This window comes from Pteropus alecto, unplaced genomic scaffold (genome assembly GCF_000325575.1).
Source record: "Pteropus alecto unplaced genomic scaffold, ASM32557v1 scaffold86, whole genome shotgun sequence".
Classification (NCBI taxonomy): domain Eukaryota; kingdom Metazoa; phylum Chordata; class Mammalia; order Chiroptera; family Pteropodidae; genus Pteropus; species Pteropus alecto.
This window is the reverse complement of record NW_006442109.1, coordinates 10,252,636-10,280,532: the sequence shown is the minus strand read 5'-3', so window position 1 is coordinate 10,280,532 and position 27,897 is coordinate 10,252,636. Positions and strand designations below refer to the sequence as shown.

Sequence of the window (27,897 nt, the reverse complement as noted above, 5' to 3'; positions counted from 1 at the left end):
CGACCCGGGGCGAAGAAGGGCGGCAGAGCCATGGCCACCACCGAGGGTTTCTGAGAAGTGACAGGAATCTGAGTGGTTTCCCGAGACAGTGGATTCCGGGAGGAAGTGACGTAGTACCAAGAGCGACGCCAGTGTGACGCGCGGAGCCCAGAGAGCTCGGTGCATAAGGGAGAATTCATTCTGTCCTTCATAAATATCGTTCTTAAAGAGAGCAGTCTAGGTGCGGAGCTAGATGCTTTGCAGACAGTGAACTAACACACAATTCCTTTCCTCTGGTAACTACCTGTCTTGTAAAGAAAACGCCTTTAGTAATCATGCAAACAAATGTAAAGTGCAGCGGTGAATTTAAGTACAGTACTACCAAAGAAGAAAACAGGGCAAGAAGAGCTTATAGGAGAATTTGACAAAGAGGCTGGGTAAGGTTATCCTAAGGATTTGAGGCTCCATCTGAGGCCTGAAGGACAAGTAAGAGTTAAACAGAAGAAGAGAGAGAAGCACAATTCAGATGGGAACAGCATTTGCGAAAGCCCCCTAGTAGAAGTAGGTTTAGTAGGGGAACTGAAAGAATGCGCGTGTGATTGGAGCACAGAAAGCCTGAGAGGGAACCTGGTGATCCCGGAAGGTGGACAGAGGCTAGAGCGTTCAGGATCTCATATTTTAAGAACAATGGGAAACCACTGGAGGATTTTAGGAGGGGAAAGGAAGGCTATGCTACATGATTAGATTTTTAAATTAAACTATTTAAGGTCATTGTAGATTCGTATGCGGTTGTAAGAAATAATACAGGGAGATCCTGCGTACTCTACCCAGTTTCTCCAAATGGTAATACCTTGCAAAACTAGTACAATACCACAACCAGGATGTTGGCATTGATACAGTCAGGTTGCAGAACATTTATTTCCATCACTTCCAGGATACTTCATTTGCCTCTTTATAGCCACACCCACTTCCCTTAACTTTTGGCAACCACTAACCTTTTCTGCAGTGTCATAACTGTCCTTTCAAGAATGTTATATAAATGGAATCATATAGTACATAACCTTTTGGGACTCTGTTTTCACTTAGCCTAATCCTCTGGAGATTCATCCAGGTGGTTCTTATCAATAGTGTTCCCTTTTATTGCAATAAAAGTGTGCAACAAAAGTATGGGTAAAATTAAATCACACTTTGTTTAATCATTCACCTGTTGAAGGATATTTCCACTTTGGGGTTGGTTCCATTTGGGGAAATGTTTATAACAGCTTTATTCTAGGATATTTCCACTTTGGGGTTGGTTCCATTTGGGGGCTATCATGAATAAAGCTGTTATAAACATTTGTATACAGGTTTTTGTGTGAACATAAACCTTAAATTCTATGGAATAAATGCCCAGGAGTGCAATTGCTGGGTCATGTGTCAGTTGCATAGTTTTTTAAAGAAACTGCCAAATTGTTTTCCAGAGCAGCGGCACCATTTTATATTACCACCAGCAATATATGAAACATCCAGTTTCTCTGCATTCTGGCATTTTGCGATGTTATTTTTTTAGACATCCTGATAGGTATGTAGTGATATCTCATTGTAGTTTTAATTTGCACCTCTTTAATGACATTATGTTGAACATCTTTTTATGTGCTTATTTGCCATCTGTATATCCTCTTCACTGAAATGTCTGATCAAGTCTTTTGCCCATTTTCTAATTGGATTGTTTTTTGACTCTTCAGATTTGAGAGTTCTTTATATATTCTACATACTAGTTTTTTACCTAATATGTGATTTGCAAATATTTTATCCCAGCTTATGTCTTTTCATCCTCTTAACAGGTTTTTTTTTTTCCCAGGACTTTTTTCAAAAGTTCTTAATTTTGGTGAAGTCCAACTAACCAGTTTTTCCTTTTTTGGGATGCTTTTGGAGTCAAGTCTAAAAGCTCTTTACTTAGCCCTAGATCCTGAAATTCTTCTCCTGTGCTTTTCCTAAAAGTTTTATAGGTTTACATTTAAGGCTGTGATCCATTTTGAGTTAATTTTTGTATAAGGCGTGAGACCTAGGTCAAAGTTCTCCTCCCATCCCCCCACTCCCACCCTACTTTGGATGTCCAGTTGCCCTGGCATCACATGATTAGCTCTTTATTTTTTTTTAAACCAAAAGTAATGGTTAACTCCTTGGGTAAGAGTCCAGTTCTACATCATGAAAAGAACCAATCAGAGCCTGACCCCACTTCCCAAGAGGCCTCTCCTATTTCTCAGAAAGTCTTTTATACTCTATATATTTCCTTGTATCTTATGTATCATATAATACTCTATATAATATTTAAAGGCTTCGGTTTTTATCTTAAAATTGTTAGGTATGGTATGGATATAACTTTATATTTTCTGGGTGAATACTGCCATTATCATTTATCGAATAGTCTTTTCCCAATTTGAAATATCGCCATTTCCGATACTAAATTCGTATATACATTTGGGACCTATTTATGGACTTCACATTTTTTGCCATTGATCTGCCATACACTGAATGAAGCGGCGGCACCTCTTCATTCTATCTATATGTTGGTTAAATGAAGAGGCTCTGGAATCAGTACTTGGGGATAAATTCTGGCTGTTACTAGTTGTATGATCTTGGAAAAGCTACTTAACCACTGGGCTTCAGTTTCTTCATCTTTAAGAAGGGTTGGTAATAGAAACTATCTCAGTTGTTGCATTAAATGTACAGAGTGACAGAGTAAGCACTGTATGTGTACATTACCATTTTGCTTATTTACCATTCTTATTTTTTTCCATATGAACTTTTAGAATCTACTTATGTAGTTTTGGTTTTAAACTTTACTGGTATTTTATAAGAACTTTAGGTATGTAAATTAATTAGGGGTAGCAGATATTATAATACTGAGTTCCCCCATTGAAGAACATGAGATACCACTTTTCACAGAATTTGCAAAAATACCTACCCATCCACTCTTCCACTTCCACTGCTATCACCTTGGACCAATCCATCATCTCCTAGCAGGCTTATTACAATAGCCCCAAGTGTCCCTGACTCGATCCTTGCTCCACTACAGTCTGTTTACTCACACTGCAACCAGAATGGTTTTTGAGAACTTAAGTCAGATTATGTCATTTCTCTGTGCAAAACCTTCCAATAGCTTATCTCACTCTAGTTTACTGTGGAGGGAATTTGGGTTCAGGGAATTGTTTTGTGTGCTGATGAGAACTGATCTGAAAAACAGGAGGAAAGTGATAAGGTAGGAGATAGAGGGGCAAATGCTGGAGAAATGTCCATGAGTAGGTCTCTAGTCATATTTCCCATTTTCTTCAGAGGCTCCCCTTCCTGACAATCTAAAATACATCTTAACATGTCCAACTTTTCTGCTTAAAACTCTTTTGATAATGGCCCACTCTACTTTCTGCATAAAATTACAACTTAACCTGGCATACGATATTCTATTGTTTTAAAATGTATGGAGCACCAAATATATGAAGCACTATGGTAGGTGCTGTTATAGTTAACAAAACAGACATGATCTTTACCCTGAAGTTATGTAGTCAGAAAGACAAGTGAAAAATAAACTAGGCAGTGTCTAGATGCCGCTGGGAATGATTCAGAAGGCAAGAGATGAATAACGTAGTAGAGATACTAACAAAAAGAACTAAATGCCTTGAGGAATGAGAGGGGATGATGGGATCCCCACATGATGACGTATAGTGATTGTTTTGAAGGATTTTTCAGTTGTAACCTGAAAAGGTTGAGTGCCAAAGCAGGTGGGCTTATAGATTTGATGATGAGAAGATTACTTCTATCTTCTGATGGTTTCTCAATGAAATGTGAGGCAAAGTCTTCAGCTGGAGAGGAGAATGTATTAACTGATCATTTCAGGGGAGTAATGTTAAGTCAAATTTGTTGCCTATATCTCAAATTCCTAAAGCTCCCTAGTTGTTGTTTCACATTCCTGAAATTTAATTTTCATTATCGCTTTCTGGAAAATTCTTGTTCTTCCAAATCCATCTGAGCCCCGACCTTTGTGCCACCACACCTGGTACCTACTTACCTCACTTCCATTATTATGATGCACTGATGTTTGTTTGCTTTTTCTATTAGACTACTAAGCTTCTTGAAAACCTTGGTCTGTGTCCCTCCCTAGTGTGGGGACTGTGCAGGATATTTAAGAATTTTTAAAAAATATTTAATATAAGCTTTAATAACAGACTTTTTGTCTGTGGAATCCACAACTAAGAGAATTAGAGGGATATGAAAGTGCCAAAGATTAACCAATCACCAGAATAAAGCAGCTCATGATATTTGTGTCCTTTTAAAAATGTCACTGCATTATGGACACAACACAACACTGGCTTTCATTTAGTCCTTTTGTTTTATTCAAATGCCAAAATGTAAGTTTCAAGATACAAATCGTAGTTATACTAAGTTGTGTTTAATTTAAAAACATCGATTATGCTTTGTTAACAACTTCCAAAACCAAATGTAAGTTGTTGTGACTAAAATGTCTCCCAGTCCATTTCTGGATGATTACCCTTAATATATTTAGTAGCTATTCCAATTTTCACTCTACAAAGAGGAAAATGACACCAAGAGAGAAAGATAATGAACAGTTATATGAAAGACTTCCTGAGAAAAACTTTAACCATTGCTAGGGAGACTAAAGATATCTGTTTCTGTTCCATACTATAGCAACCAGGCTTAAACACTCTGCAAAAGTATATTTCTGATCCTACTCCAGCCATAAATAGATATTTCACGTCTCTTATTACATCATAAAAAGCCCAACTCTTCATCAACAGGACTTAGAATCTGCTAATAGCCTAAAGTTCTCTTTCTAAGGAAAAGGGGGTAAAAGGAAAACTTGAGTCTATAAACTGAAAAATCCAAATATCCAAATATTTCAATGTACTCTGATTTAAACAATTTCAAGGAAGTTTGACCTGAATGAATAGTACAGATAATTGTGTTAACATTTTAGAAGAAAAATCTTAAAAGGTACCCAAATATTTTAATATTTATGGAAAGAAACGATTTTAATTTTTAAGTCCCCTAAACTCCTCCCACTGTTTAGTTTTGTTACATAATGAAGATTAATAACTTATATTTTAGTGTGAACATATTAACTTCTGCTGATAGCAAAGCAAAGGTTTTCTTTAATGTTCTATGAAGCCAAAGAATTAGACGAATATCCAGCATGAAAAAAAAAAAACAACAACTAGCTGAGTACTTTAGGTAAGTGCACAATGTTAGGATATTTTATTTAGTTTAGCACATGGCTGTTATGGTTGATGGTGAATGCTACTTTTAGACTTAGATGTGATCTTTTCCTGAAGATTTAAGGCAGGCTTCAATTCTATCTGCTTACTCATGGTACTAAAATGCATTACAGATGGCAAATAAATCAGACAAGTCAGCAAGAGAATGGCTTTTTTTGTAGTACCAAATGGGAAGTTAGTGTCATACATTAGGTAAGACTAAGAATACAGCTAAATAAACCATTTAAAATATGAATCTCCAGGGTACTTTTTCCATGAAATTTTTAACTACCTGAAAACTACCTGTTCAAATTTTTTAAATGAATGAAATTCTAATATTTTCAGGAAACAAATATGGGTAGAAAAGGTTAAACTAAATAATAGTATCCCAACCTTCAATTTTAAAGAATTTATTTTCCCATTTGTAGAGTAACATTATTGTAAAATCCACAGTTATTGCAACACCTGCATTATTTAAAAGAACACCTAAGAATGTAACCATATTTTTAAAAAACTGAACCAAAATAATATACATTTTATCTCTGAACATTGTGTCATTAAAGTCCACATAATGTTTTCTGTATAAATCAATGTGATGTTACCTAATATACATGATCTGATTTTTACCCTAAAGGCACCTGACCATGTATGATAACCAAGATAGATCCAATGCTTTTAATGTCAGACTGTAGAGACAGTTACAATCCCAAACACAAGGAAAAAGCTTTATATACAGAAGTCTGACAGTCTAGCTGTTTGCAGCATCTGCTTGGCGAGGCCATCCTTCTTCTTCAACTCCAGAGTCATATTCCTCCTCAGAGGATTCTTTTGTTGGAGCCCTATAATGAAAAACCATCGGTTTTTTAAAAAATAAAAATTATGGATAAACATGATTTCTGGATTCAATAAATTATTCTATTTCACTAGAAAAGCCACATAAAAAAGAAAATATTAAGTGCATTTTTAATATTAAGGTTGCAAAATAGGAAAAAAGTTTAAACCCTATGGCCAAGAGTTACAAGTAATTTTCCCAAATAAATGTTATTACTGAAATAAACTGGCAACAAGGCTTTAATTTTGAAGGCTTAAAAAATTCCATTTCTCCCGCAAAAAAATTAGAATCCATTATTTCAACTCAAATGCTTGACATTTAGCATATGTCTACAGTAAAGAAGATGACAGCTTTTGACCAAATCTGACTTGACTAAAATTGGTCAAAATTATAATCAGACCACAATTCCTTTATATATTAATGTCATTAAACAATGAAAATAAAAGATTGTCTCTTTGAATAACTAAGGTTGTTCAAAACCAGTCAACTGCCTTCAAAGTTATCTTAGAAGCAAACATAAAACATATCTTGTGACAGTTAAAACAGAAACCTAATTTTTGTGTAGGTAACATTAATGTCAAGCATTGTATAATAAATAATGACTGAATAGATCAAGTCAGTAAACTACAGCCTAGAGGTCAAATAAAGCCCATCATCTATTTCTGTAAATAAAGCTTTACAGGAACACAGACATCTTCATTCATTTATGGACTGTCTATGGCTGCTATTGTGCTATGAGGGCAGTGTGAGTAGCTGCCCTAAAATATTTATCTCGCCTTTTACAAGAAAGTTTGCTGACCCCTGGAATAAATAAATAAAGCAGTGAAAGATGTGTCAACTTTGTCAACTGATCTGATACAAATGAGAGAAAAATTACGGTCCACAAAGTTTTGGTTTTGTGAAAGACATGAAACAAGTCATTCACAAATTACAGAATTAGTAGCAAAATTCATTTAAATCTCTTCATCTGGATTACTTTGATCTCTTTTGATACTTCTTCCTCAGAGGAAATAAAATGGAGGCTAATTTTGAAGATCGAGTTTCAAAAAGATTCACAAATATTATTTTAGAAAACAAAGTTAGAACAATTTTTACAGAAAATTTGAGATTACTGCTTCCCTTATGAATATAGAGATTTTTATGCAATTTTTATGAAGACCAATAAACCACAGCAATAAAAAGCTGATCTTAAGTTTTAGATCTGTTCTAGCTTGACAATACACTTTACCGGATGTATCCTGGTTCCTTTTTTCCTTCTACTACTTCTTTGTCAACCTCCACACATACAATATCAGAATTAGGGACTTCGAACATTGGTTCTAGTAACAGCTTTTCCTAAAGAGATAAAAAGTAATGAATGACATGGAAAACTGAGGTTACATACAAAATACCTATATTCTATAGACCACAAATAGAAATCATTAACTCAACACATATTACCGAGTCCCTATTATGCACCAGGAACTGAATGTTGAAAGTCAATGTAAAAGCTTTCATATTCTTCATATTAAAACAGCTTCTAGCTAAATTCAGAGAGAAATCATTCTATAAGGGAAGGCTATTTGTCTATAGTTCTATCTACTTAGGTCACCATGCACATACAAAAAGACTATACTTTTGGATTCAGATGTTTCTCAGAAGCATTCCTGGCATATTCTATGACCAAGGAGATCAACTAGTAATCCCTTACTTTGAAAATGATTTAATCCTAAATAATCTCTACTAAACTCTTCAATTTTGAACTATGATTTCAAAAGCATTTGTCTCAAGTGCTGCATATTTAAAGCTGTTCACTAAAGAAAACTAGTTTAGCCTACAAGTAAGGGCTGGATTATATTCCATCTTAAGGAAAATACTGGTTGAATACATTAAATTTCCTAAACAAAGTCAACTATATCTTCTACTATTCTAGTTTGCATGTTTATTTAATCTGTCCTTAATCAGCAACACTTGAAGTCGAGGTCCTCATTAAAGAGTATAATCTCAGACTGCCTGTGATAAATGTGTAGTTCCAATCAGAAAGTCCTATTGAGATGAGAGAAGTAATATTTAGCAGTGAAATCCTTAAAAGAGAATAGGAACATGTGCTTGCTTTGGGAGCATATAGGAAAGGAGTAACCCACTGTACAACCAGACCTTGCAGGTAGGGGAGAGAACTCTGAAGAAGAGAGTAGGTGGCTGAAAATAGGCTGGGTCTCTAAGATTTGTTACAAAATAAAATAAAAACCAATGAGTTCAATACCATACTGAAGAATTCAGAGGTACAATGTTTTGTATCTGCAACTTAATTTCAAACAAACAATGAATGAGGATTTCAATGGGTCTGAGAAGGCATTCTGGAGCTTAGTCAAAAGGCCTGTATAGAATTTTCTGAAATTCTCTCTCCTTTGATTTGATTTTCTGTTTCATTAATTGTATTATCTGTTTTTTTGTTACAAATACCTTAAAGTTTCTTTTTAGGAAGAAGAAAGATAAAATCTGTGACAAAAAAAAAATCTCAAAAACAACACTTGGCCAATTCTCTGGATATACTTTCAAAGGAAAAACACAGAGGCTTAATAGTCTCAAAACTCAGATCAAGAAATAATCTAATTTTTGTATAATAACATCAACTTACCATTATGGACCGAAGTCCTCGTGCACCTGTTTTTCGTTCCAGTGCCAATCTGGCTATTGCTTTCAAAGCATCCTCGGTAACATTCAGTTCACACTACAAATACATTTTAAAAAATGAGAACTTAAATAATACTTGATATTTTCCTAATATGATCATACAGCATTTATTTATCAACTATTAGTATCTACTACCATTACTGGTCTTTTCAGAACAAAAGGGACCAATGCCCTGACTTTACAGATAGAAAAGTTCTAGAGGGTTAAGTATACTGATTCACTAATACTTAGAAACACAGGACCAGAATCTTTGTCTTGACTGACCCTGTTCCCTTTCAGACTAAAGCATTTTTAGACTATCAACTTCTTACTAGAAAATGTGCATTTAAAAAAGTGTTACTAACTCTCTCGTCCTATATAACAAAAGTAAAACTTTAGACAAGTCTCTCTAAATTACCAGTCATTTCAAAATACAGTTCAAATTATGGAGAATTTATTATTTAAAAAAAAATCAAACTACATTGGAACATTAGAATTCACAAGATCTTGGCACTAAACAACTTTTGGTTAATTTCTGCCTCTAAAAAATGTTAAATTTAATTGAGTTATTCCTCTCATGGTTTTTTTTAACCCTGCCTTCAATCATCACCATTTGTTTCTATCAATTAACGTATAAGAAGGAATCAGTATTATGAATTTCAAGTTTGTCCTAGTCCTTGAAGAGGACATGGACTTTGTAGAACTTTATACAATATTTATTGAACCCATGTGTTATATATTAAAGACTGAATGATGAATTAGATATCTTCTTTGTTCTCAAGGAACTTAAGTCTATTGGGGGTTGACAAATTAGCAAACTACCACTTAGAGCATAGTGTATGCACATAGTATTAAGGGAACACGAAAGTGGGGGCATCTAAATAAGGCCAGAGGACCCCTGAAGGATTTTAAGGAGGGGAATAAAATAATTAGCTTTGTGTTTATTCATTCAATAAATAGTTAAGAACTCAATATCTGTTCGCTGGGCACTGCGCTCAATAATTTAAAAATGATCCACTCTGCAAGTGGAAGATGATATTTTGGTGGTGATGGTCAGAGACAGATTTGAAAGAGAGACTAATCAGGAACCAAATGCATGTGTCAAGGTGAAGAATGATAAATGACTTGAGGTAGTGGCAATGGAGGAGACTGACATTCAGAGAAAGGGACACTGATATTTAGAGACACTAAGTTCATAAAACCCAAACCATTTTCAATATAATTGGATGTGTGGGCTTGAGTGACCTCCAAGTGTCTAGCTGCAGAGTCGTAGATGAGAGAACTAATAAAACTTTATAGAAAAAAGTATACATAGTATGTCACAACAAAAACATGGAGAATATCAAGGCTGAAGGGACAATCCTGTTTATCTGTCCTAAGGTCTGTTGAGAGTAGGCTGCTGGAGTAATTTCTCTCTATATATATCCTTGGACTTTGAGCTACAATGACAATTTTAATTAAGAAAAAAATAAAACCAATTCTTAAATGTCTAAAATAACAAAGTGTACCTTCTCTGATTTTCCTAGATTGATTTTTAGTGAGGAATAGGCTAGTATTCCAGATGAAACGGATTGCTTTTTAATTTTTGCTAATTTATGTAGTTTTAATAGCAAAAAACCATAAATTAACTAAGTATGAAAAATAAAAATCTAACCTTATCCATGCTGAATAAGGCCTGGTACTGGGGAATAACAGCATTTCGTGGCTCGGTTAGGATTTGTACAAGTGTCTTCTCATCTAGGCTATGCAAAGGAACTACCACAGGCAACCGTCCCACAAACTCAGGAATCATGCCAAATTCAATGAGATCTCTGGCTTCTACATGACGCAATAATCGATCTTTTTCTTCAATGTCTTGGTGAGTATTTGATTCACCACTTCGATTAGCAAGGTCTGCAGCAGCTGCAGCCCTTCTGCCTTTCCCCAGATTAGATGGTGTTCCAAATCCAAGATACTGCCAAAGAAAAATGGATGTTATAAATAGCAGAATGAAGCTGCATTGTACTAAATACTCTGCATGCATATCTCATGTGATCTTGCAACAGAAGAAAGTTCTCTATTATCATTCACATTTTATAAATGAAGAAAATGGACCTAGAGAGGGTAAGTACCTTGACCAAATTCTTGCTGTGAGTGGTAAAGTCTGAATTCGAACTCAGGTCTATCTGCCTTCAGAATTGAGAACCTAATCACTATATAACAACCAATTCTCAAAGAATGAATTCTAGTAAAAGGAGATAAATAAGAACTATAAAGGGAAGCCTCTTAGAATTCACATAATGATGTTGCAAGGTTTTTCTGAGATCTCTAGACTAGTGTGAAGTCCAAAATGTATAAAAACTATGAAAATGGAGATAGTAATCTTTCTGTAACCAGAGTTAATTTTGTAATACTGTAAACAAGAGCAGTGCTTCTGGGACAAGCAGTTTTATAACAAAATTATCCACAAGTGTCTTCAATCACTGCTAAGCATTCCATTCAAATCATGATTTGGGGTTGCATACATTAATCTATGAATTAAAATAATTTAAGATTAGATTTTATAAAAACATATAAGGATGACATAAAACAGGAATGCTAACTTTGCCGCAAAAGGCTGGGTATCTAAGGTGTTTGAATCTTGCTTCAGTCAATATAAAAGAACCATACTCTAGGCAATTATCAGAGTGTTTAATCTGGATATGTCATATAGTCTTTGTCAAAAGTATAAGAGAAGCACATGATGTGAGAAAATAGCCTAAGTTAAAAATCAATTCCTCTGATTCTCCAAGCTGTGTACACAGTGTATTCAGAAAGCAAAATATCTTTTATTTAATAATTTAAACATTTATTAAGTATATATTATAGCATACATTATATATAATAAGGATATATAGTAATAAATATATACATATTATATAAACATTTATTAAGCATTATCATAAAACACTGGGGACACAAACCTAAAGATAGCCCTTATGCTAAAAGAGTTTCCTTTATTAAAGTATCCTAGGTGCAATGAAGGACAACTGTACAGGAAACAGTGGCAGTGCAAAGGAAGAAAAGAGGCATATATAGGGGAGTGAAGGTAGGAGGTAATCAAGAAAACCTTCACAGAGGAATTGCCTAATTATTTAATAGACGGAATCTTAAAAGATGAACATGTATTTTCCAACTAGATCATCGTAGTTGAGGGCATGAGCAGGGCCAAGAGGAATAAAATGCAGGACTGCAAGCAGTTAGATATGGTTGGAATATAGGTATATTATTTCATGTTATACTCCTGACTTCCAATGAAAACAGTAACCACATGATGTGTTTAATTCTCTATAAAATCACTGAAGATTCTTATGCTTTTCAAAACTCTTATGTCTTTTCATAAAGACATATTGAACAAACCCTTTTTAAATTTGTCTCTCCTGAAGACCTCATATGACCTAAACGTTCTTTCTGCATGTTTCTGATCTCTTTTCTGACATTACTTTTAACTGTTCTTTGCTACATGTTTCTAGCTTAAAATTCTTTTTGGAATTATTAATTATATATATCAGAACATGGTCCTTGCTTTTGGTTACAGAATTTCGAATATAAAATTCTCCCTCCCCCCAACACTCAAACAAACACACAAGCACACACACACACACAAATAATTTCTTCCTTACGATTTGTTAGGCTAATTTAATTTCACACACACACACACACACACACACACACAAAAATAATTTCTTCCTTACAATTTGTTAGGCTAATTTAATTTTAAAAGCAAAAATAAAACCCATAAATTAACTAATATGAAAAATAAAAATCTAACCTTATTCATGCCGATAAGGCCTGGTACTAAGGAATGACAGCATCACATGACTCTGTTAGTATTTGTACAAGAGTTTTCTCATCTAGCCTAAGTAAAGGAATCACCATAGGCAACCATCCCATTAGTAGCATTACGTTTTTACTACTACGAAACTGCTACTGAAACTAGAAGACGCAAGGCCAAGGAAATTAAAGCAGGCAATATAGAATAAGTTGATCTATGACATATTCCCTTAGGTAGTAGAATATTATGTTATATAAAAGGGGTCATTTGTGGCTATTATGCAAAACACAAAAACACGGAAAATACAAGTATGTCCTGGGCTTCTATGTTGACATTATATTTATTGTAATTAATCAACAAATAGGTACTGCACTTGTACCTTGAAGACATGAAGAAGTTCTAATTAAAATCAAGGCTTATAAAACTATGTGGGATTCGCACTCTTCCTCCAACCCCCAAACTGCTTCCCTCCATTTGTGAATGTTAGCAGTGATCTATGATAAACTTTATGGGCAGGAGAAATGGAGACAAGCTCTTTATTTAGCCCCAGTTAATTGGGCAAGAGGAATGAATAGAAATTTTACTAATATAGCACCTACCTCAAATAATAAAAGAACTCTTCAGATGAAATATAAAACTGAAATCATCAAGTTATACTTTAAAAATGCCCATATATAGATGACATTTAGAAATCTTACTACTCTGAAATTTAAAATGTAACTAGAAAATATTTCTGGTATGCTCTAAGAAAATCTAACTCTTAAAAATCCACAAGTGGTAACCAGCAGTTATGAGAACAGAAACTGAGTGTCCATCTTCTGTAACTTCAAATGCTCCTTATCCCAGTAACCCCTCAGAAAAACTTACCTTTTCATTTTTCCTCCTGCTTATTATTCTGTCTAAACCATTGAAAGCACCAGATGCAACGAACAGAATGTTTGTTGTATCAACTTGTACTGTTTCTCCACGTAGTTTGCGGGAATTCTTTTCTGGAACATTGACTATTGTGCCTTCTAGTAGTTTTAATAAGCCCTAAATAAAGAATGAATGATTTATAGCATCATCATATAAGTATATTATACTTTAGATAATGGGAAACAATGGGGGAAATAATATGTGGTTATGGTCAATGAGCATAACTAAAGAAAACTCCCACATTTCTACAACTAACATGAAAATCTAATGCACTATCACATTCATAAGTTTATTTGGAATAGTTGCAGGATTCCTGATGTGTTCAGGAAACAGTCAATCTGAGGGGTTGTTTTTGATGGTAAAGACATAATTCTAACACAAAGATAGAATTATGACTCCATAAAGTGGTACCCAACCATTATGGGAACATTCAAAATTGGAAAATAGTTAGAATTAGTTACAAACATATAGAAATAGTTTAAAATAGTGAGCAAATGGTTATAATTCATATAAATTAAAATTCTATCCTATTCCTAGTATTAAACTTTGAGAACATTTATATTTTGAGATGCCTTATAAAAATGTCATTCAGCACATTTTATAAATGTGATCATACTTCTCTGTGTCTTAGTCAAAAAAAATTTTTCTTTACCCTGTATTTTATGACATAATTAGTTAACAGTAAAAGGTGAAGTTGACCAATATATCATTATGCCTTAAAATATGACTCTACAAGGAATGAAATACTATTTTATCCTCTCTTCTAACTAAGTGAAAAGATACAAGTGCATAGTTCATTTGTCTAGTTAAAACGAGAACTTCCTTTAAGGGTCCTCTAGAAATGTTTAACTTGGTCTTTGAGGAATAAAACCAACGAAAATTAAATTGCATTTTTTCTGTTCTTTAAAATATTTTTTATTTCATAAAAAAGGTAATTTGGTATTTAAAATTGACACTAGCTTTATCTTAGGATCCAAAATACTTTAAAATGTTATGTGGAGTTTGGGGGTGGAGGAAATAAAACAGAATCCAAATGAACGTGAAACCAAACGTACAATATCGGGAGGTTGATGCACTCCCCTCCTTTTAGTGGGCTTGAACAAAATATTCAACTGCTTACTTGCTGAACGCCTTCTCCACCTACATCGCGTAACTGATGAATGCCTGGCACACTGCCAATCTTATCTACTTCATCCAGAAAGACAATTCCTATAATTTAAGGAGGAGTCTATTTATAATATGAAAAAGATATACACAAGATAACCTCAGCTTTAAAAGACTAGGTAGGCAGCGAGCAAGGTTATTTGATCTTTGACACTTAACATACTCAATGGCTTAACGTTATAAAAATACACTGTATTTCTCCCATTCATTATTTTGTGCAAATGTTTTATAATTTATTTTAATAGAATATCACTTGGGTATGATGACCAATTCTCTCTGACAATCATTACCTACCCCACTCATGTTTTCAGGTTCTTTATTCTAGGAGCCGAAATAGAGGTATAGTGTGGAAGCAGGAAGTACATGCAGTGGCTTTCTTTTTCTCAACTATATTCTTGTCTTAAAGGAATTTGGCAAGAAGCTGTCAAGTTCTTCTTGTAAACAAAGACAGATGATAGAGATAGATGGGGAAAGGGGAAACGCAGCATCTATGACATTCTGCAGGTCAACAGGCTAATCTATTTCTAGATTCATCCTGTACTCTCCTGCCCTGGTCCTTGCTCCCTCCTCCACCTCACCCCAGCATTCGGAGTCTGGATAGGAATCAGAACAGAAAAACAATAATAGTACTAAGGATCTAATGGAATACTAATTTGGCCTGTTTTCACCTTCCTAGTCATCTAATGACAATAAGGCAAAGCAAACTTTGTAGCCCTTAGTCACTATGCAAGAAAATGTTTAACATACTATTACTTTTATATAATTACAGAATTTTACTCAATTCAAAATAAGAATTATATTAGCTCTTAATATTAGACTGTTTCCCTAATATACTATATCTGGGCACAGACAACCTATGCTGAAAACATACCTTGTTGTGCTTTTTCTACATTATAATTGGCATCTTGGAGCAGTTTGGCAATCACAGATTCAATATCTTCACCTACATATCCAGCCTGAGTCAAAGTCGTACAGTCGCAGATAGCAAAAGGGACATCAAGGCATTTAGCTAGAGTTTGTGCCAGCAGAGTTTTACCTACGAATAGAAACAGTAACTAAAAGTTTACTAAAAATATACTGACATATGATTTCTCTACAAAAATTCAAAATAAGTTTGAATCATATATAATAAAAAATTACTGTTACATCTTTTCTCCATTTTATTTACATCTAATGGTGTTATTTTTATTATCTGTTAAGCGTCAGAAATTGGACTAAAGGGCAACACCAATGCCTCAAATTCAGCTTGAAGACTATATACAAATACTGATAATGTATCCATAAAACTGGCTTTAGATTTTCTTCTCAAGAACCAGGATCTCCCAACCACAAGGCACAGGTTACAGAATCAATTATATTCTATTTTTTAAAATTAGTACATTTTTTTCTGCAAGGTATTTACCTGATCCAGTTGGTCCAAGCAGCAAAATATTACTCTTTTCAAGTTTTATGTCATCATGGGAAGAATCCAACACTTCACCTCCTCGTTTTTCCTGAGGCATTTGTTGATTTACCTGTTGCTGCATTGATGCTCCTAAAGCATTACCATGTGGACTAATTCCAGCAATCTGAAGTAATTCTGAAAAAACAGCAAAGGAATTACTAGAGCTTCATTTGATTTTGCTTGAAAAAATATCCAATAAAACCCTACATCTAAAATCAATCACTGATTGAGAAAATTTTAAATATTTTGACATTGTCTTATCTAAAAAGAAAGATATTTTCCAATTATCTAGTGACAAATGTACAAGACACATGATTATTCAGGGAACTTCAAGCAAAGGAAATGGACTTTTTTTTATCTTCCCCTCCTTATTTATGTAAACCTGTATGAAGAATGCCCTTCACTCATGGGAAGGCAGTATATAATAAAAGAATGGTCTTTCATTGGTCTTTCATCTCTAAATAGTTGCAGGACTTGGGGCAAGTCATATAAACTTTGTGCTGTTTCCTAATCTATAAATTGGCATTTGTTGATTTACCTGTTGCTGCAATAATTCCTATCCTATCACTTTCAAGCATACGGTTGGAAGGTGTAAGAATAAAAGGCGATAGATTTGTAGGCACTTTGAAAGATAAAGATAAATTTTTTTTTTCAGTACAATTGAAAAGAAGCAGGGCTGTAGAGAAAGAGAAAATACTGAACTGAGATGAGAATAGGGAACTTGGTTCTAGTCTCAGTTCTGTAGCTGTGCAGCTGCAAGACCATGGCAACTCATTTAACTTACTGGGCCTGCTTCCTTACCTATAAAGTGAGAATACTGAGACCTATCACCTCTACAGTCTCTTCCACATCTAAAAATGATTCTGTGAGTCTACCAGAGAAACGGTAAGACTCACTATTCCCTGGCTCAATCTGAATCTCTGATTTTATAGGATCTCAACTGGATCTTTCTTGCCCCTTTATTAGATTATATATAAAAATGTAAGATCTAAATAATACACTCTAAGTGCATGTATAATATATATTTTATAACCTGAAAATATACTCAAATATGCTGTCAATACTATATTTATAAATTTGGGCAGATGGCTAGTGAAACTAGTAGTAAAGAAAAGTCCATAGTGAATATTTTGAAAGAAATATCATGTAATAAATGTAGTGATTTAATGTAATTTAAATGTTAACAGGTAATAGTATTTAAGAATTTAGGTAAAAGCCTAAGTTATATAGGCTTTTACATATACTGTATGTAATTACATATACTGTATATAATTACATATAGTAATTGCCTTAGAAATTAAGATTTTTAAAGATTAAATAAAATTTATTATCATGTATAGGTTAGTCTTGTCCTGTGTGAGGTTTTAAATTCTAAAAGTTCTAAGTCTAAATACAGAATGCTTAACTAGATGGGACTGATACTACTGTTGAGTGATCAGTTTATCAGTGGGGTCCCTAAAAGGAAAATTAAACAAGACAAATTTTAATTATCACTCTCTCTTGGCTGAAGGAAAGAATCTCAATAGTATTTTCAATTGTCCAGATTTGTAAATATCCGTATTGCTCAATTCTCAGCATTTGAGCTATCTGAAGTCATATCATACTTGCTTATATTTTCTGAATATTTAGGTTGTTTCTAATAAATGGGTTAAGAACATCAGTACTTTCCAATACATTATTATTTTAATCAAACCAATAGATAAATCTTTAGCAGACACAACTATTATTAAGGTCCTAGTCCATCTAGCTGTCACTTTCAAACTATCTTAGCATCACATTTAAGGTAAAGGGTTATTATAGTCATCAAAAATAATAGGCATCTAATAAACTTGTGAATTTAATTAAATTTTGCTACATTTGAGGGTAATGATTAGTGACTGATTCACAATGCTACCTCATTACAATCCACATTAGGCAAAAAAAAAAAATGCAGTCTCCTATTTGGGTGCAGTTAGCTAGCTAGTTGACTCTAGCAAAATTGTTTGCTTTTTAAAAAATTTCTGCAAAATTTAGTGAGGAATTGTGACAATATAGGAAGTGGCTTGGCTCAACTTTAGATATGCTCAAGAGAAAAAAATAATTTAGATGAATAATCTGAATAAAATTGCAAGAAGAAGCATGTTAACTACAGGAAGATCACATTATACAAGAATTTAACTTACTCAATGATTAAAGTTAAAAGAGGAATAATTTAAATAGTACAGAACAAATGTTAATCATTCCATTTTATAAAAATGTGTCTCAGAGTAAACTTGAGATAACTCTCCTGTCCTTTTAGTTTAGTCTCTATTCCTACATATCTCACTGCCATAAGCAACTCTATAATGAGCAGAACTGAGAGCAGGCAGACTAGTGTAGGGGTTAGTTGCATGAAACTCATCAGCTGCAATGATCCTGGACAAATTACTTAATATTTCTATGCTTCAGTTTTCTCATCTATAAAATGGAAGTGAAAATAAAAGTTTCTGTCTTACCAGGTTTTGGGAAGATTACATAAGCTAACATACATAAAACACTAAGAACAGTGCTTGGCGGATAGTTTTATAAATATCATAGAAGAATTTGCCATTAGCATTGCTTTTTTCCTAGTGTTTAAGTATTTGTATAATACACAAATACAAGCCAACTATTTCATCTGTTGCTCAACTTAAGAAAAACATACGTTCTAATGATAGAGAAAAAAAAATTAGCCTTATTAAGAGTAGTATGTTGGTCTCTAATGTGATTTCCAAAGAAATTTTCAAGAATATTTTGATTATATATGATTTGGGCCTAATACCCTAACTTTAGAACTTAAAACTTCACATAGGACAAGGTTAAACTACACATGAAAATAAATTCTTTTAAGCTTTAAAAATACTAATTTCTAAGTCAATCAGTATATGTAATTATAAACTGCTTTTACCTAAGTTCTTAAATACTATTACTTGTTAACATTTAAATTACATTAAATCACTACATTTATTACATGATATTTCTTTCAAAATATTCACTATGGACTTTTCTTTACTACTAGTTTCACTAGCCATCTGCCCAAATTTATATAGTATTGACAGCATATTTGATTATATTTTTTGGGTTATAAAATATAGTTATACAAGCACTTAAAGTATATTATTTAGATTTTTTTTATACATAATCTAATTCTACTGCACTTACTGTGTTTCTTAATTTTACAATATATGGTATAATAATTATTTTCATACAATTTAAAAATAACTAGAGATAATACAATTTTATTATGTATAATAAATCTCATGCCAGAATTGGTAAACTAGTTATGTTCTCATGGCACATCCTGTATTTATAATACACTTCAAATGCTAGATAAATAATAATGCTTGAGTCAAAGGCAAAGTAAACGTATCAAACTTAGAAATAAAAAATGTTCATACTGGTTTATCTATTAATTATCTTTGTTTGTTATTTTAATTACTAAAACATAAGGCCATGTGAATCTTTTTATGATACACCTAGAACCCTCACCCTCTGTGCAGCAACTATATCCACCTCCAAAGGAATGGGTGCCAGACATCAGAATGGCCACTATCCTTGATTTATCAGGTTCTTCCATGCCCTCCATCAGACCATCCGATTCTTATAGGGGCAATCCAGGGCTGATAACTGTGAACTGGGGCTTATTCACAATTTGCAAGGCTATATTAACTTTCATATACACCAAAAAATAAACACTGGTTTCTGGCAAAGAGTAGTTCAAAGATAACCTGACTCTCCCAAAATTTATGTCACTTAAAATTATGCAGGCTAACTCTAATTGTATGGCAAAAAAGAAGAAAAAAAAAAGATATAAAGTAGTAAGCTATAGATTTTTAAAAATACAACTCCTGTTAACATGCAGATCTACATTTGTAGAGAAAAACAATGTATAATACTTTTTATTTCTCTATATTATACTTTAAGAAATATCGCAACAGAAAAAATAAAATCGAATATCTAAAATAACCCAATCTATACAAGCTACACTAATTAGCTAATAAAACTGTTCGGAAGTTATATATACCATGCATGATAAACATGTTTAGATAATATACAACATCTTTCTTGGTAATATAAAAGCAAATACATGTCCACTGTTATTATTGCTAACATATTTCACCGAAATAAATCTCAAAAGGAAGAATGATTATAGAGGAAGACCTGAGGAGGGGGTCACTTACTTGTAAATCTGTATTCATCCTCCCGTCTTCTTATTTCTAACTCTAAGAAAGAGGATGAAAATGGTAACGTGAAAATATTACATATTTGTTTAGGGGAACAAACAAAGAGTATCCCACTACTTGTCCTCCTCCAAATATATTTACAGAATGTGCTCATTAACTTTTTTTAGCTTTTCAAAACATTATGAAAGAATCTATATGCTAATCCTTTCTACAGTAAAAAAACAAAACAAAACAAAAAAAAAACCAACAACTTAATGATGGCTATCCAGTTGCTAATATTCACATTTGCCAAATACAAAGTTATCTATTTTAAGAAATAAGTAGTATAAGTCTTTGATAAGAGTTTAAATCCCTCATACTATAAATACCATATAACTGTTTGCTTTTCCAGCACCTAGAAGAATTTAATTGATTGTGGACTGAAGGAACCAAAAAAAAATCATTTTGCTTCATGACTAAACAGTGCTATTTGGACCTTATAAAAATGAAGGTTCCAAGTCTTCCATTAGTTATTATGAATACTTTCTAAAAATAAAGTAACTGTTACCACATAACTATTTTACAGTAAGTTCAACAAGTGAACAAGTGTCTCCACTGAGCCCTATATTTAGTAGCTATTAAAAGTAATCAAAAGTTATAGTAGTTTCATAAATGTAACTCCCTCCAATTGTAAAATGATTACTAAAAGAACGTAAAATGATAGATTATAGGCCTAAGTAAGAAATCAAAGCTCCCTGGCCACCAACAAAGAACTTAAAATATTTACCTCTTATTCTACTTACAGTTTTTTAATAAAATCATTCTATTAATATAATATACATTATTGTCCACAGTAAGCTGAGATTACACAGTACACTGGTATATTAGAATCTATCGCTAACAGGAATTATACTTTGAATCACTTACAAATTTGCCCTTAACCTTGTACTCTGTACCTGCCCGCCCCCCACAGAAACAGTGCTGCCTACGTTCTGTAAGAGTTATCTCCATATATCTCTGATTTAGGCAAATGAAATTCTGTACCCTGAACCCAAAAGAGAAGAACTCAGAGTTGTACAGAAGATTGCAATTATAGGGTCAGGGTGAACTAGGAGTGAAGTTTACAATTCAAAGGTGATATCTCAATCTCTACTCCAGTAATTTTTGAACATTTTTCACTGAGACCCTTGGTAAGAAATACATTTTACTCTGTGACTCAGAACCCATGCACATATAACTGTGAGCAAAAGTTTTAAGAAATAATACTTAACTGCAAGTTAATGTATTCTGGTATTTTCTACTCACATCTACTACACTTAAAAAAAATATGCTGTTGACAACCTACCAAAGTGATTTCATAATCCACTAACGGAAAGTGACCTGTACTTTGAAAATGTTGTACTATACCTCTAAGCATAGTAATCTCTATTTAGGCCAATTATCAAAACACTAACCTCTAGGTGTTAATGATGTCTGCTTCTCAACCTCTGCTTGCTGTCTCAGATTAGCAGGGATATTATTATATATTCTCTTATAATGATTGTAGACAGCAACTGAAAGCACCTTCTTAGCAAATGACTGGCCAACAACATACTTGTCGAGGTAGTTATAAATCTGAAAAATAATCATATTTTGAATAATTTAATATGAATAATTTAATATGAGCTATTATAAAAACACACATTAAAGAGTTATATACTGAGCATATTTGCTTACAGTTTTAAATGTGAACAAAGACTCATCGAAAACAAAATACCAAGGGCATGATACATTATGTAGCAATGATTCAAGGCCCCAAACTCTAAATGAACAAAAACACAATTTGTTTGTTCTCTAGCCTAACAAAATGTCACTGCACTCTTCTAGTGCTATGCCAATTTCTATTCTATAAACAATGCCACTGATCCTAATTTTTAAAAGTTAATATTAAAGTCACTTAGAATACCTACACATGCCACCATAGGTCTAAAGGTATCATCATTAATGTGAATCTTAAAATAAATCCTTTCTACACCTTTCTTGACCATATTAATAATAACCTTCACAAAGATAATATATTATAAAACCACCCTTTTCAAAATTAAGCATTATATAATCAAAAGCCATTATATTACCAGTATCTATGTGTTTTAAAACAAACATTTAGCTTTTTCTCAGATATTAACTTTAAGGATACTTGTTTATCTATATGGCAATCTAAAAGCTTTACTCTTAGTAGAAACTAAAGTTCTATTTGATATGTGGCTATTACCACAGCTTAGAACCTGGGGTAAATTCCTTCAGCTTTTTATAAATAGAAATTAACTGTTAATATTCACTAACTCTGGAAAATAGTTTAACTGCCTGTTTATTTTCTAGAAATTTGATTCGGATGTCTAAAGTCTGCACAAATTAGTGGAGAATATAAAGCTTAATGGCTATATTTCCCATTACATCATTTATTTTTACATAGCAAAATTTTAAAAACTCCGCATTCTTCACAAATTACACCCATGAATCATTAAATCCGCCACAGCACATCTGGAGGAAGAGACAAATGCACCGATATCTAAATACAGTAGAAGAAAGGTACAGAGGGTGAAAAATAATCAAAGAGCACAAACATATGAGACATGGCCAGAACACAGGGCACAGAGCCCAGGAGCAGGGCTCCTATTCTCAGAAAGCGCACACCAAGTACCCAGTGGAGCTTGTGGTACACTCTGCCGTGTTTCATACCAGCCCAATCACAATCTATCTGAGACTCTTGACAAGAGCCAACACCACAAAAGCCAAAGTGCTATAAAAGAGAGCGCTGGCACACTGGCTGTCAAAAAATTACTTGCTTCCATTGTTAACCTGAGGCTCTTTTACCATAAAGTAGACTAATTTAATGGGGAGCAATTGCAGGCTGGTTTTATTTAGGGGCCTAAACTAACAAAAGTAAATCCACAGCTGCTTTATTTTAAGGATATCATTTTGGATTAATTTAGTATTAACATTTTTTAGTAATCACCCAACTATATTTCATTGCTACTGAACACAGTAATCATGAAGACAGCAATGGACTCCATACTTAAATTCCAAGTATCAAAGATCAATAACAATTTGGCCAGATATAGTCCATATTAAGAACTTATAATATGTATTTAGATACTAGTATTAGGATCTAATATAAACTGGGGAGAGGGGAACAATGAAATGTCTCCAAGATAAAATACTTAAAAGACTGAGCTAAGATTTTATACCTTTTTGGGGGGAGGAGGTGGTTTCTGTTGGAATGCCAATTTTACAGCTTCTGCTGCTGATTCAGGTTCTTTAATTATGCTCTTCTTTGAGTCTGCTTCAGATAGCACAACAAAAAAATGATGACATTTTTCACACTTCACAAAACGAGTGGATGCTGTAAAAGGAAAGAAAGGTCAGCAGAGAAAAATAAATAATTTAAATACTGTTTTACCTTAAAGACTCACTGCAAATGAAAACTATATACTTGACAAAAAGGCTTGTAGTTTACTCCACTTGACACAACAAACAGCCTAGTTTACAACTAAGATAGATGATAAAGATAGATAAGTTCAGTAAACTACATTATTCATTTCAACTAGGTTCTTTCATTTTATGATACACAAAAATTGAAAGAAAGAAATCTATTTTAATCCCTAAAAATGTAAAAAAAAAAAAAAAAGTATATTCTTTAGGTTATTTTCAAAACTATGAGCATTTTTAAAAACTTTGACTTGGCAAAAAGATAAAATTATTTCATATCTTCCTTATTCTCATCTTTAACTACTCCATTAATTCCTATTTCTTTCATTTAAAAACCATTGAGAAAGCAACAAAATAACAACATTTTCAGTCATATTGACTGAAAGATAATCATACAGCTTTTGGAAACAACACAAGGGAAATTAAAAGTGCAGGGTAAAAAGGGTTTCTTAATGGCAACACATCAACTACAGAATATCCTGTGTTAAACCAAAAGTGATTTCTTCTTTTCTCTTTTATAAAACAAGGCTATAGGATGTAGCTTATGACATGTACACTCTTAACCTTCTGTAAGCCTACCTCTACTAATGGTAACCAGGAACCTCAGAAAGCAGCATGATAGAGAAGCCCATAAAGACTATTAACAGATAAAGAACAAAAGGTACAAAGGAATTAGTTATATGTTGGTAGGTCTAAGTAATATATTTTTGTGTAATCTAACCAGACAAAACTGCAAAGAAAAAGAATTTTAAAAACTATGGGAATCTCTCTCCTTTGGAAATATTACTACCTATCTCTAGATTATAAGCAAAACTGCACTGGAAAGCATACCTAAATCTTCACAATCTAAATTACGAAAAGAAAAAAAAAAAGACAATTCCACATTTAAAAATTAAATTTAATTATTAATTTAATCAAATGAATTCTTGTGTGTCTGTTCTTAAACAGGCCAATATATTCTGAATAAATTTTAGCAGCAAATTTTAAACTAGAAGAGGGACCATCCATGTTTTCTATTTATTGAACACCAATAAATGCTTACCTAAAAAAAAAAAAATCAAGCTCTTCCAAGTACATTCAATTAACACAAGCCCAAATACATTTCCCATCAATGAGAAAGAGAGTCAATGCCTTTATTTTATAATAAGGCACCAGTTTACTATTGTTACTTATGGTAAATAAGGCAAGGATAAAGGGCAGAGAAGCCTCTTATTTAGTTCAGGCTATATGACAAGAAAATCTGGCCTGAGAACACAAGAACAAAATATTTAAAAAATCAGGTCAAAGGGATAGAGATTAAATACTAACAATTCATATCTCTTTTTGCTTACTATTGAAGGGTTGCTTACATTTTATTTGAATACTTACAATACAATTTTATACTGAAATATGTTCAACATATACCCAAACTCAAGGATTCCATGTTATTTATCAAAATGCTATTAAAAAAAAAAAAAAAGGCATTGCAATGCATATTTTTTTATTCCTAAAAACAAAGGGCAAAAATCTAATTGTGTTAAATTATCAGGGGATAAATAAACCACCTTCCTTTAAATGATTATAAGTATTCTATATTCCTTTATATACAGAATACTGATCTCAGTAAACAAACTTGTATAGTATGCCAACAACAGAAAGACTATCTTAGCAAAAACTTTTTCAGGAGATTTGTCTAAATGAAAGTTCTTCATGATTCCAAATAAGTTTCAGGGTCCAACATAAAATCTCCAAACCATCGCAGAAAAGTTTAATTTTCACCCTATGAGACACGTAAGTGCAGTAAGCCTTCAAAAAGTATTATATACATAAAAATAAAAACAACAAAAGGCTCTAACTTAAATATAAATATTCATGTTTGCCAGATTATTTTTTAATGGGCAAAAGAAAGCTAAAGAATAGTATATATTAGTCCTTATAATCAAAACTTTCTTGGCTATTATTCTTATTTCAATTTCTGCTGATTTTCTATACATTCATAATGTTAGGTATAAAAATAATATTTTATTTCAACAAGCAAGAGTAATACCACTTTAATATGAAAACAAAAAAATCACTATAAACATACTCACGAGATTGAATACATACAGAAAGGTCCATGAGCTAAAAATAGTTTTTACATTTGAGAAAAAAATGACAATGAAAGTTACTACACAAAGTTTTATTGGAACACAGCCATCCTCATTCATTTACATTGCCTATGGCTGCTTTCCCACTATAACAGCAAGGAATAGTTATAACAGAGAATAGTTATAACAGAGACCATATGGCCCACAAAGCCTAAAATATTTACTATTTGGTCTTTTATAGTAGAAGTTTCCTGACTCTTGCTATATAGCATTTAAAAGAAAAGAACAACATATAGAATGAGAAAAAAATATTTGTAAATCACATATTTGGCCAAGGATCTAGTATTCAGAATATATACAGAACTCTTATAACTCAACAATAAAAAGATAACTCAATTTAAAAATGGACAAAGGATTTAAATATTCTTTTCTCCAAAGAAGATACACGAATGGCCAATAAACACATGAAAAGACATCTTTAGTCATAAGGGAAATGTAAATCAAAATCATAATCAGATACTACTTCACATTCCTATGATGGCCACAATAAAAAACAACTAAAAAGTGTTGAAGAGGATGTGGAGAAATTGGAACCCTTTACATTGCTAGCTGGGTTGCAGGATGGTATAGTTTCTGTGGAAAATAGTTTGGCAGTTCTTTAGAAAGCTTAACATAGTTACTATTTCATTCAGCAATTCCATTCCTAAGCATATACTCATAGTTACTATTTCATTCAGCAATTCCATTCCTAAGCATATACTCAAGAGAAGTAAAAACATAACGACTTGTACACAAATGTTCATAGTAGTATTCAGAATAGCCAACAAATGGAAACAACCCAAATGTCCACCAAAGAATGAATAGACTAACAATGAAATTCAGCCATAAGAAGCAATGAAGTACTGACACATAATGCAACCCAAATGAACCTTGAAAACATGTTAAACGAAAGAAATCAGACACAAAATGCCACATATTGTGTAATTCTATTTCTATGAAATATTGAAGACAGATATCCATGGAAATATCAAGTAGGGTAACGGTTACCAGGGCTAGGAGGGGAAGGGGTAAAAGTGACTGCTAAGGGGTATGGGATTTCTTTTTGGGGTGATGAAAATGTTCTGGAATTAGACAGTAGTGATGACTGTACAACTTGGTGAATATACTAAAAATCCCTGAAATGCACAATTTCAAAGGGTAAATTGTATAGTATATGAATATTTCAATAAATTAAAATTTTTTAAAAAGAAAGAACTAGACCTGTATTAATATACAGGGCTCTCAAAACACTGCTGAATTAGAATTTTAAAAAAGCAATTTGTAAAAACATTAACAATATGATACCATTTATGCTTTTAAAAGTTTTAGGTTTGTCTATGGCCATGCTACCCTGAATGTGCCCAACATTGTCTGATCTCGGAAGCTAAGATAAGAAGGGTCAGGCCTGGTTAGTACTTGGATGGGAGACCACCTAGGAATACCAGGTGCTGTAGGTGTTAATAAAAAATAAATAAATAAACAAATAAAAATAAATAAAATAAAAAGTTTTAGGTTTGATGAACATATAATACATAAGTATAACTTTAGCTTTATAATGTTCTACTTTTTTAATAAAGAGGGATACACACATGTATTCCTCAGGTAATTAAAAGTAACTAAAAATGACAAAAAAGTGGACAATTACCTTAAACAGGCCATTTGCAAAAGAACTACAGGTGACCAAAAGCACATAAAAAGATGTTTATGAATTAATAACTAAATAAATGCAGATTCAAGCAAAATGAATAACCTGAGATCAAACAAAATTCTTTACAATTAGGGTGACCCAATTTTCAATGAATAGACACAGAAGGTCCTCTGCATTCAAAAGGATGTATTCTGAAGACCTGTATTATGAGTCTACTCTCACTTCTGGGGCCTATGACTCCTCTGCAGTAAAGTTCCAGAAGACAGGGACACTGTAAGGTTCATGTGTGTATTTTCTAAGCCTAGCAGCATCTGACTCAACAGATGTTTGCTTACTAAATTATGTATAAGTATGGACTCTTCCTTTACTCTTTTCTACATTCCCTACTTTCACATCCCTCTCTCCCATTAGAACTCCCAAAGGAAACAGACCACACTCAGCCTTGAGTTGATTAGATAACGCTATAGTGTTTTCCACAGTTGGTCTTA

At 33.0% G+C, this 27,897-nt stretch overlaps 1 protein-coding gene across 1 annotated transcript in view; it reads right to left on the bottom strand.

The window, feature by feature from the left end:
- Window positions 1–4,326: 4,326 nt before the first annotated feature.
- Window positions 4,327–27,897, bottom strand: part of CLPX (caseinolytic mitochondrial matrix peptidase chaperone subunit) — a 32,947-nt gene continuing 9,376 nt past the window's right edge. The window contains exons 4-14 of the mRNA XM_006920257.3: window positions 23,416–23,570; window positions 21,643–21,802; window positions 20,207–20,248; window positions 15,987–16,163; window positions 15,456–15,620; window positions 14,541–14,629; window positions 13,373–13,537; window positions 10,367–10,666; window positions 8,678–8,770; window positions 7,289–7,395; window positions 4,327–6,067 (exon numbers count right to left, since the gene is read on the bottom strand). Of these exons, the coding sequence (XP_006920319.1) occupies window positions 5,977–6,067; window positions 7,289–7,395; window positions 8,678–8,770; window positions 10,367–10,666; window positions 13,373–13,537; window positions 14,541–14,629; window positions 15,456–15,620; window positions 15,987–16,163; window positions 20,207–20,248; window positions 21,643–21,802; window positions 23,416–23,570 (1,544 nt within the window). The 3' untranslated portion in view covers window positions 4,327–5,976. The remainder of the gene's footprint in view (window positions 6,068–7,288; window positions 7,396–8,677; window positions 8,771–10,366; window positions 10,667–13,372; window positions 13,538–14,540; window positions 14,630–15,455; window positions 15,621–15,986; window positions 16,164–20,206; window positions 20,249–21,642; window positions 21,803–23,415; window positions 23,571–27,897) is intronic.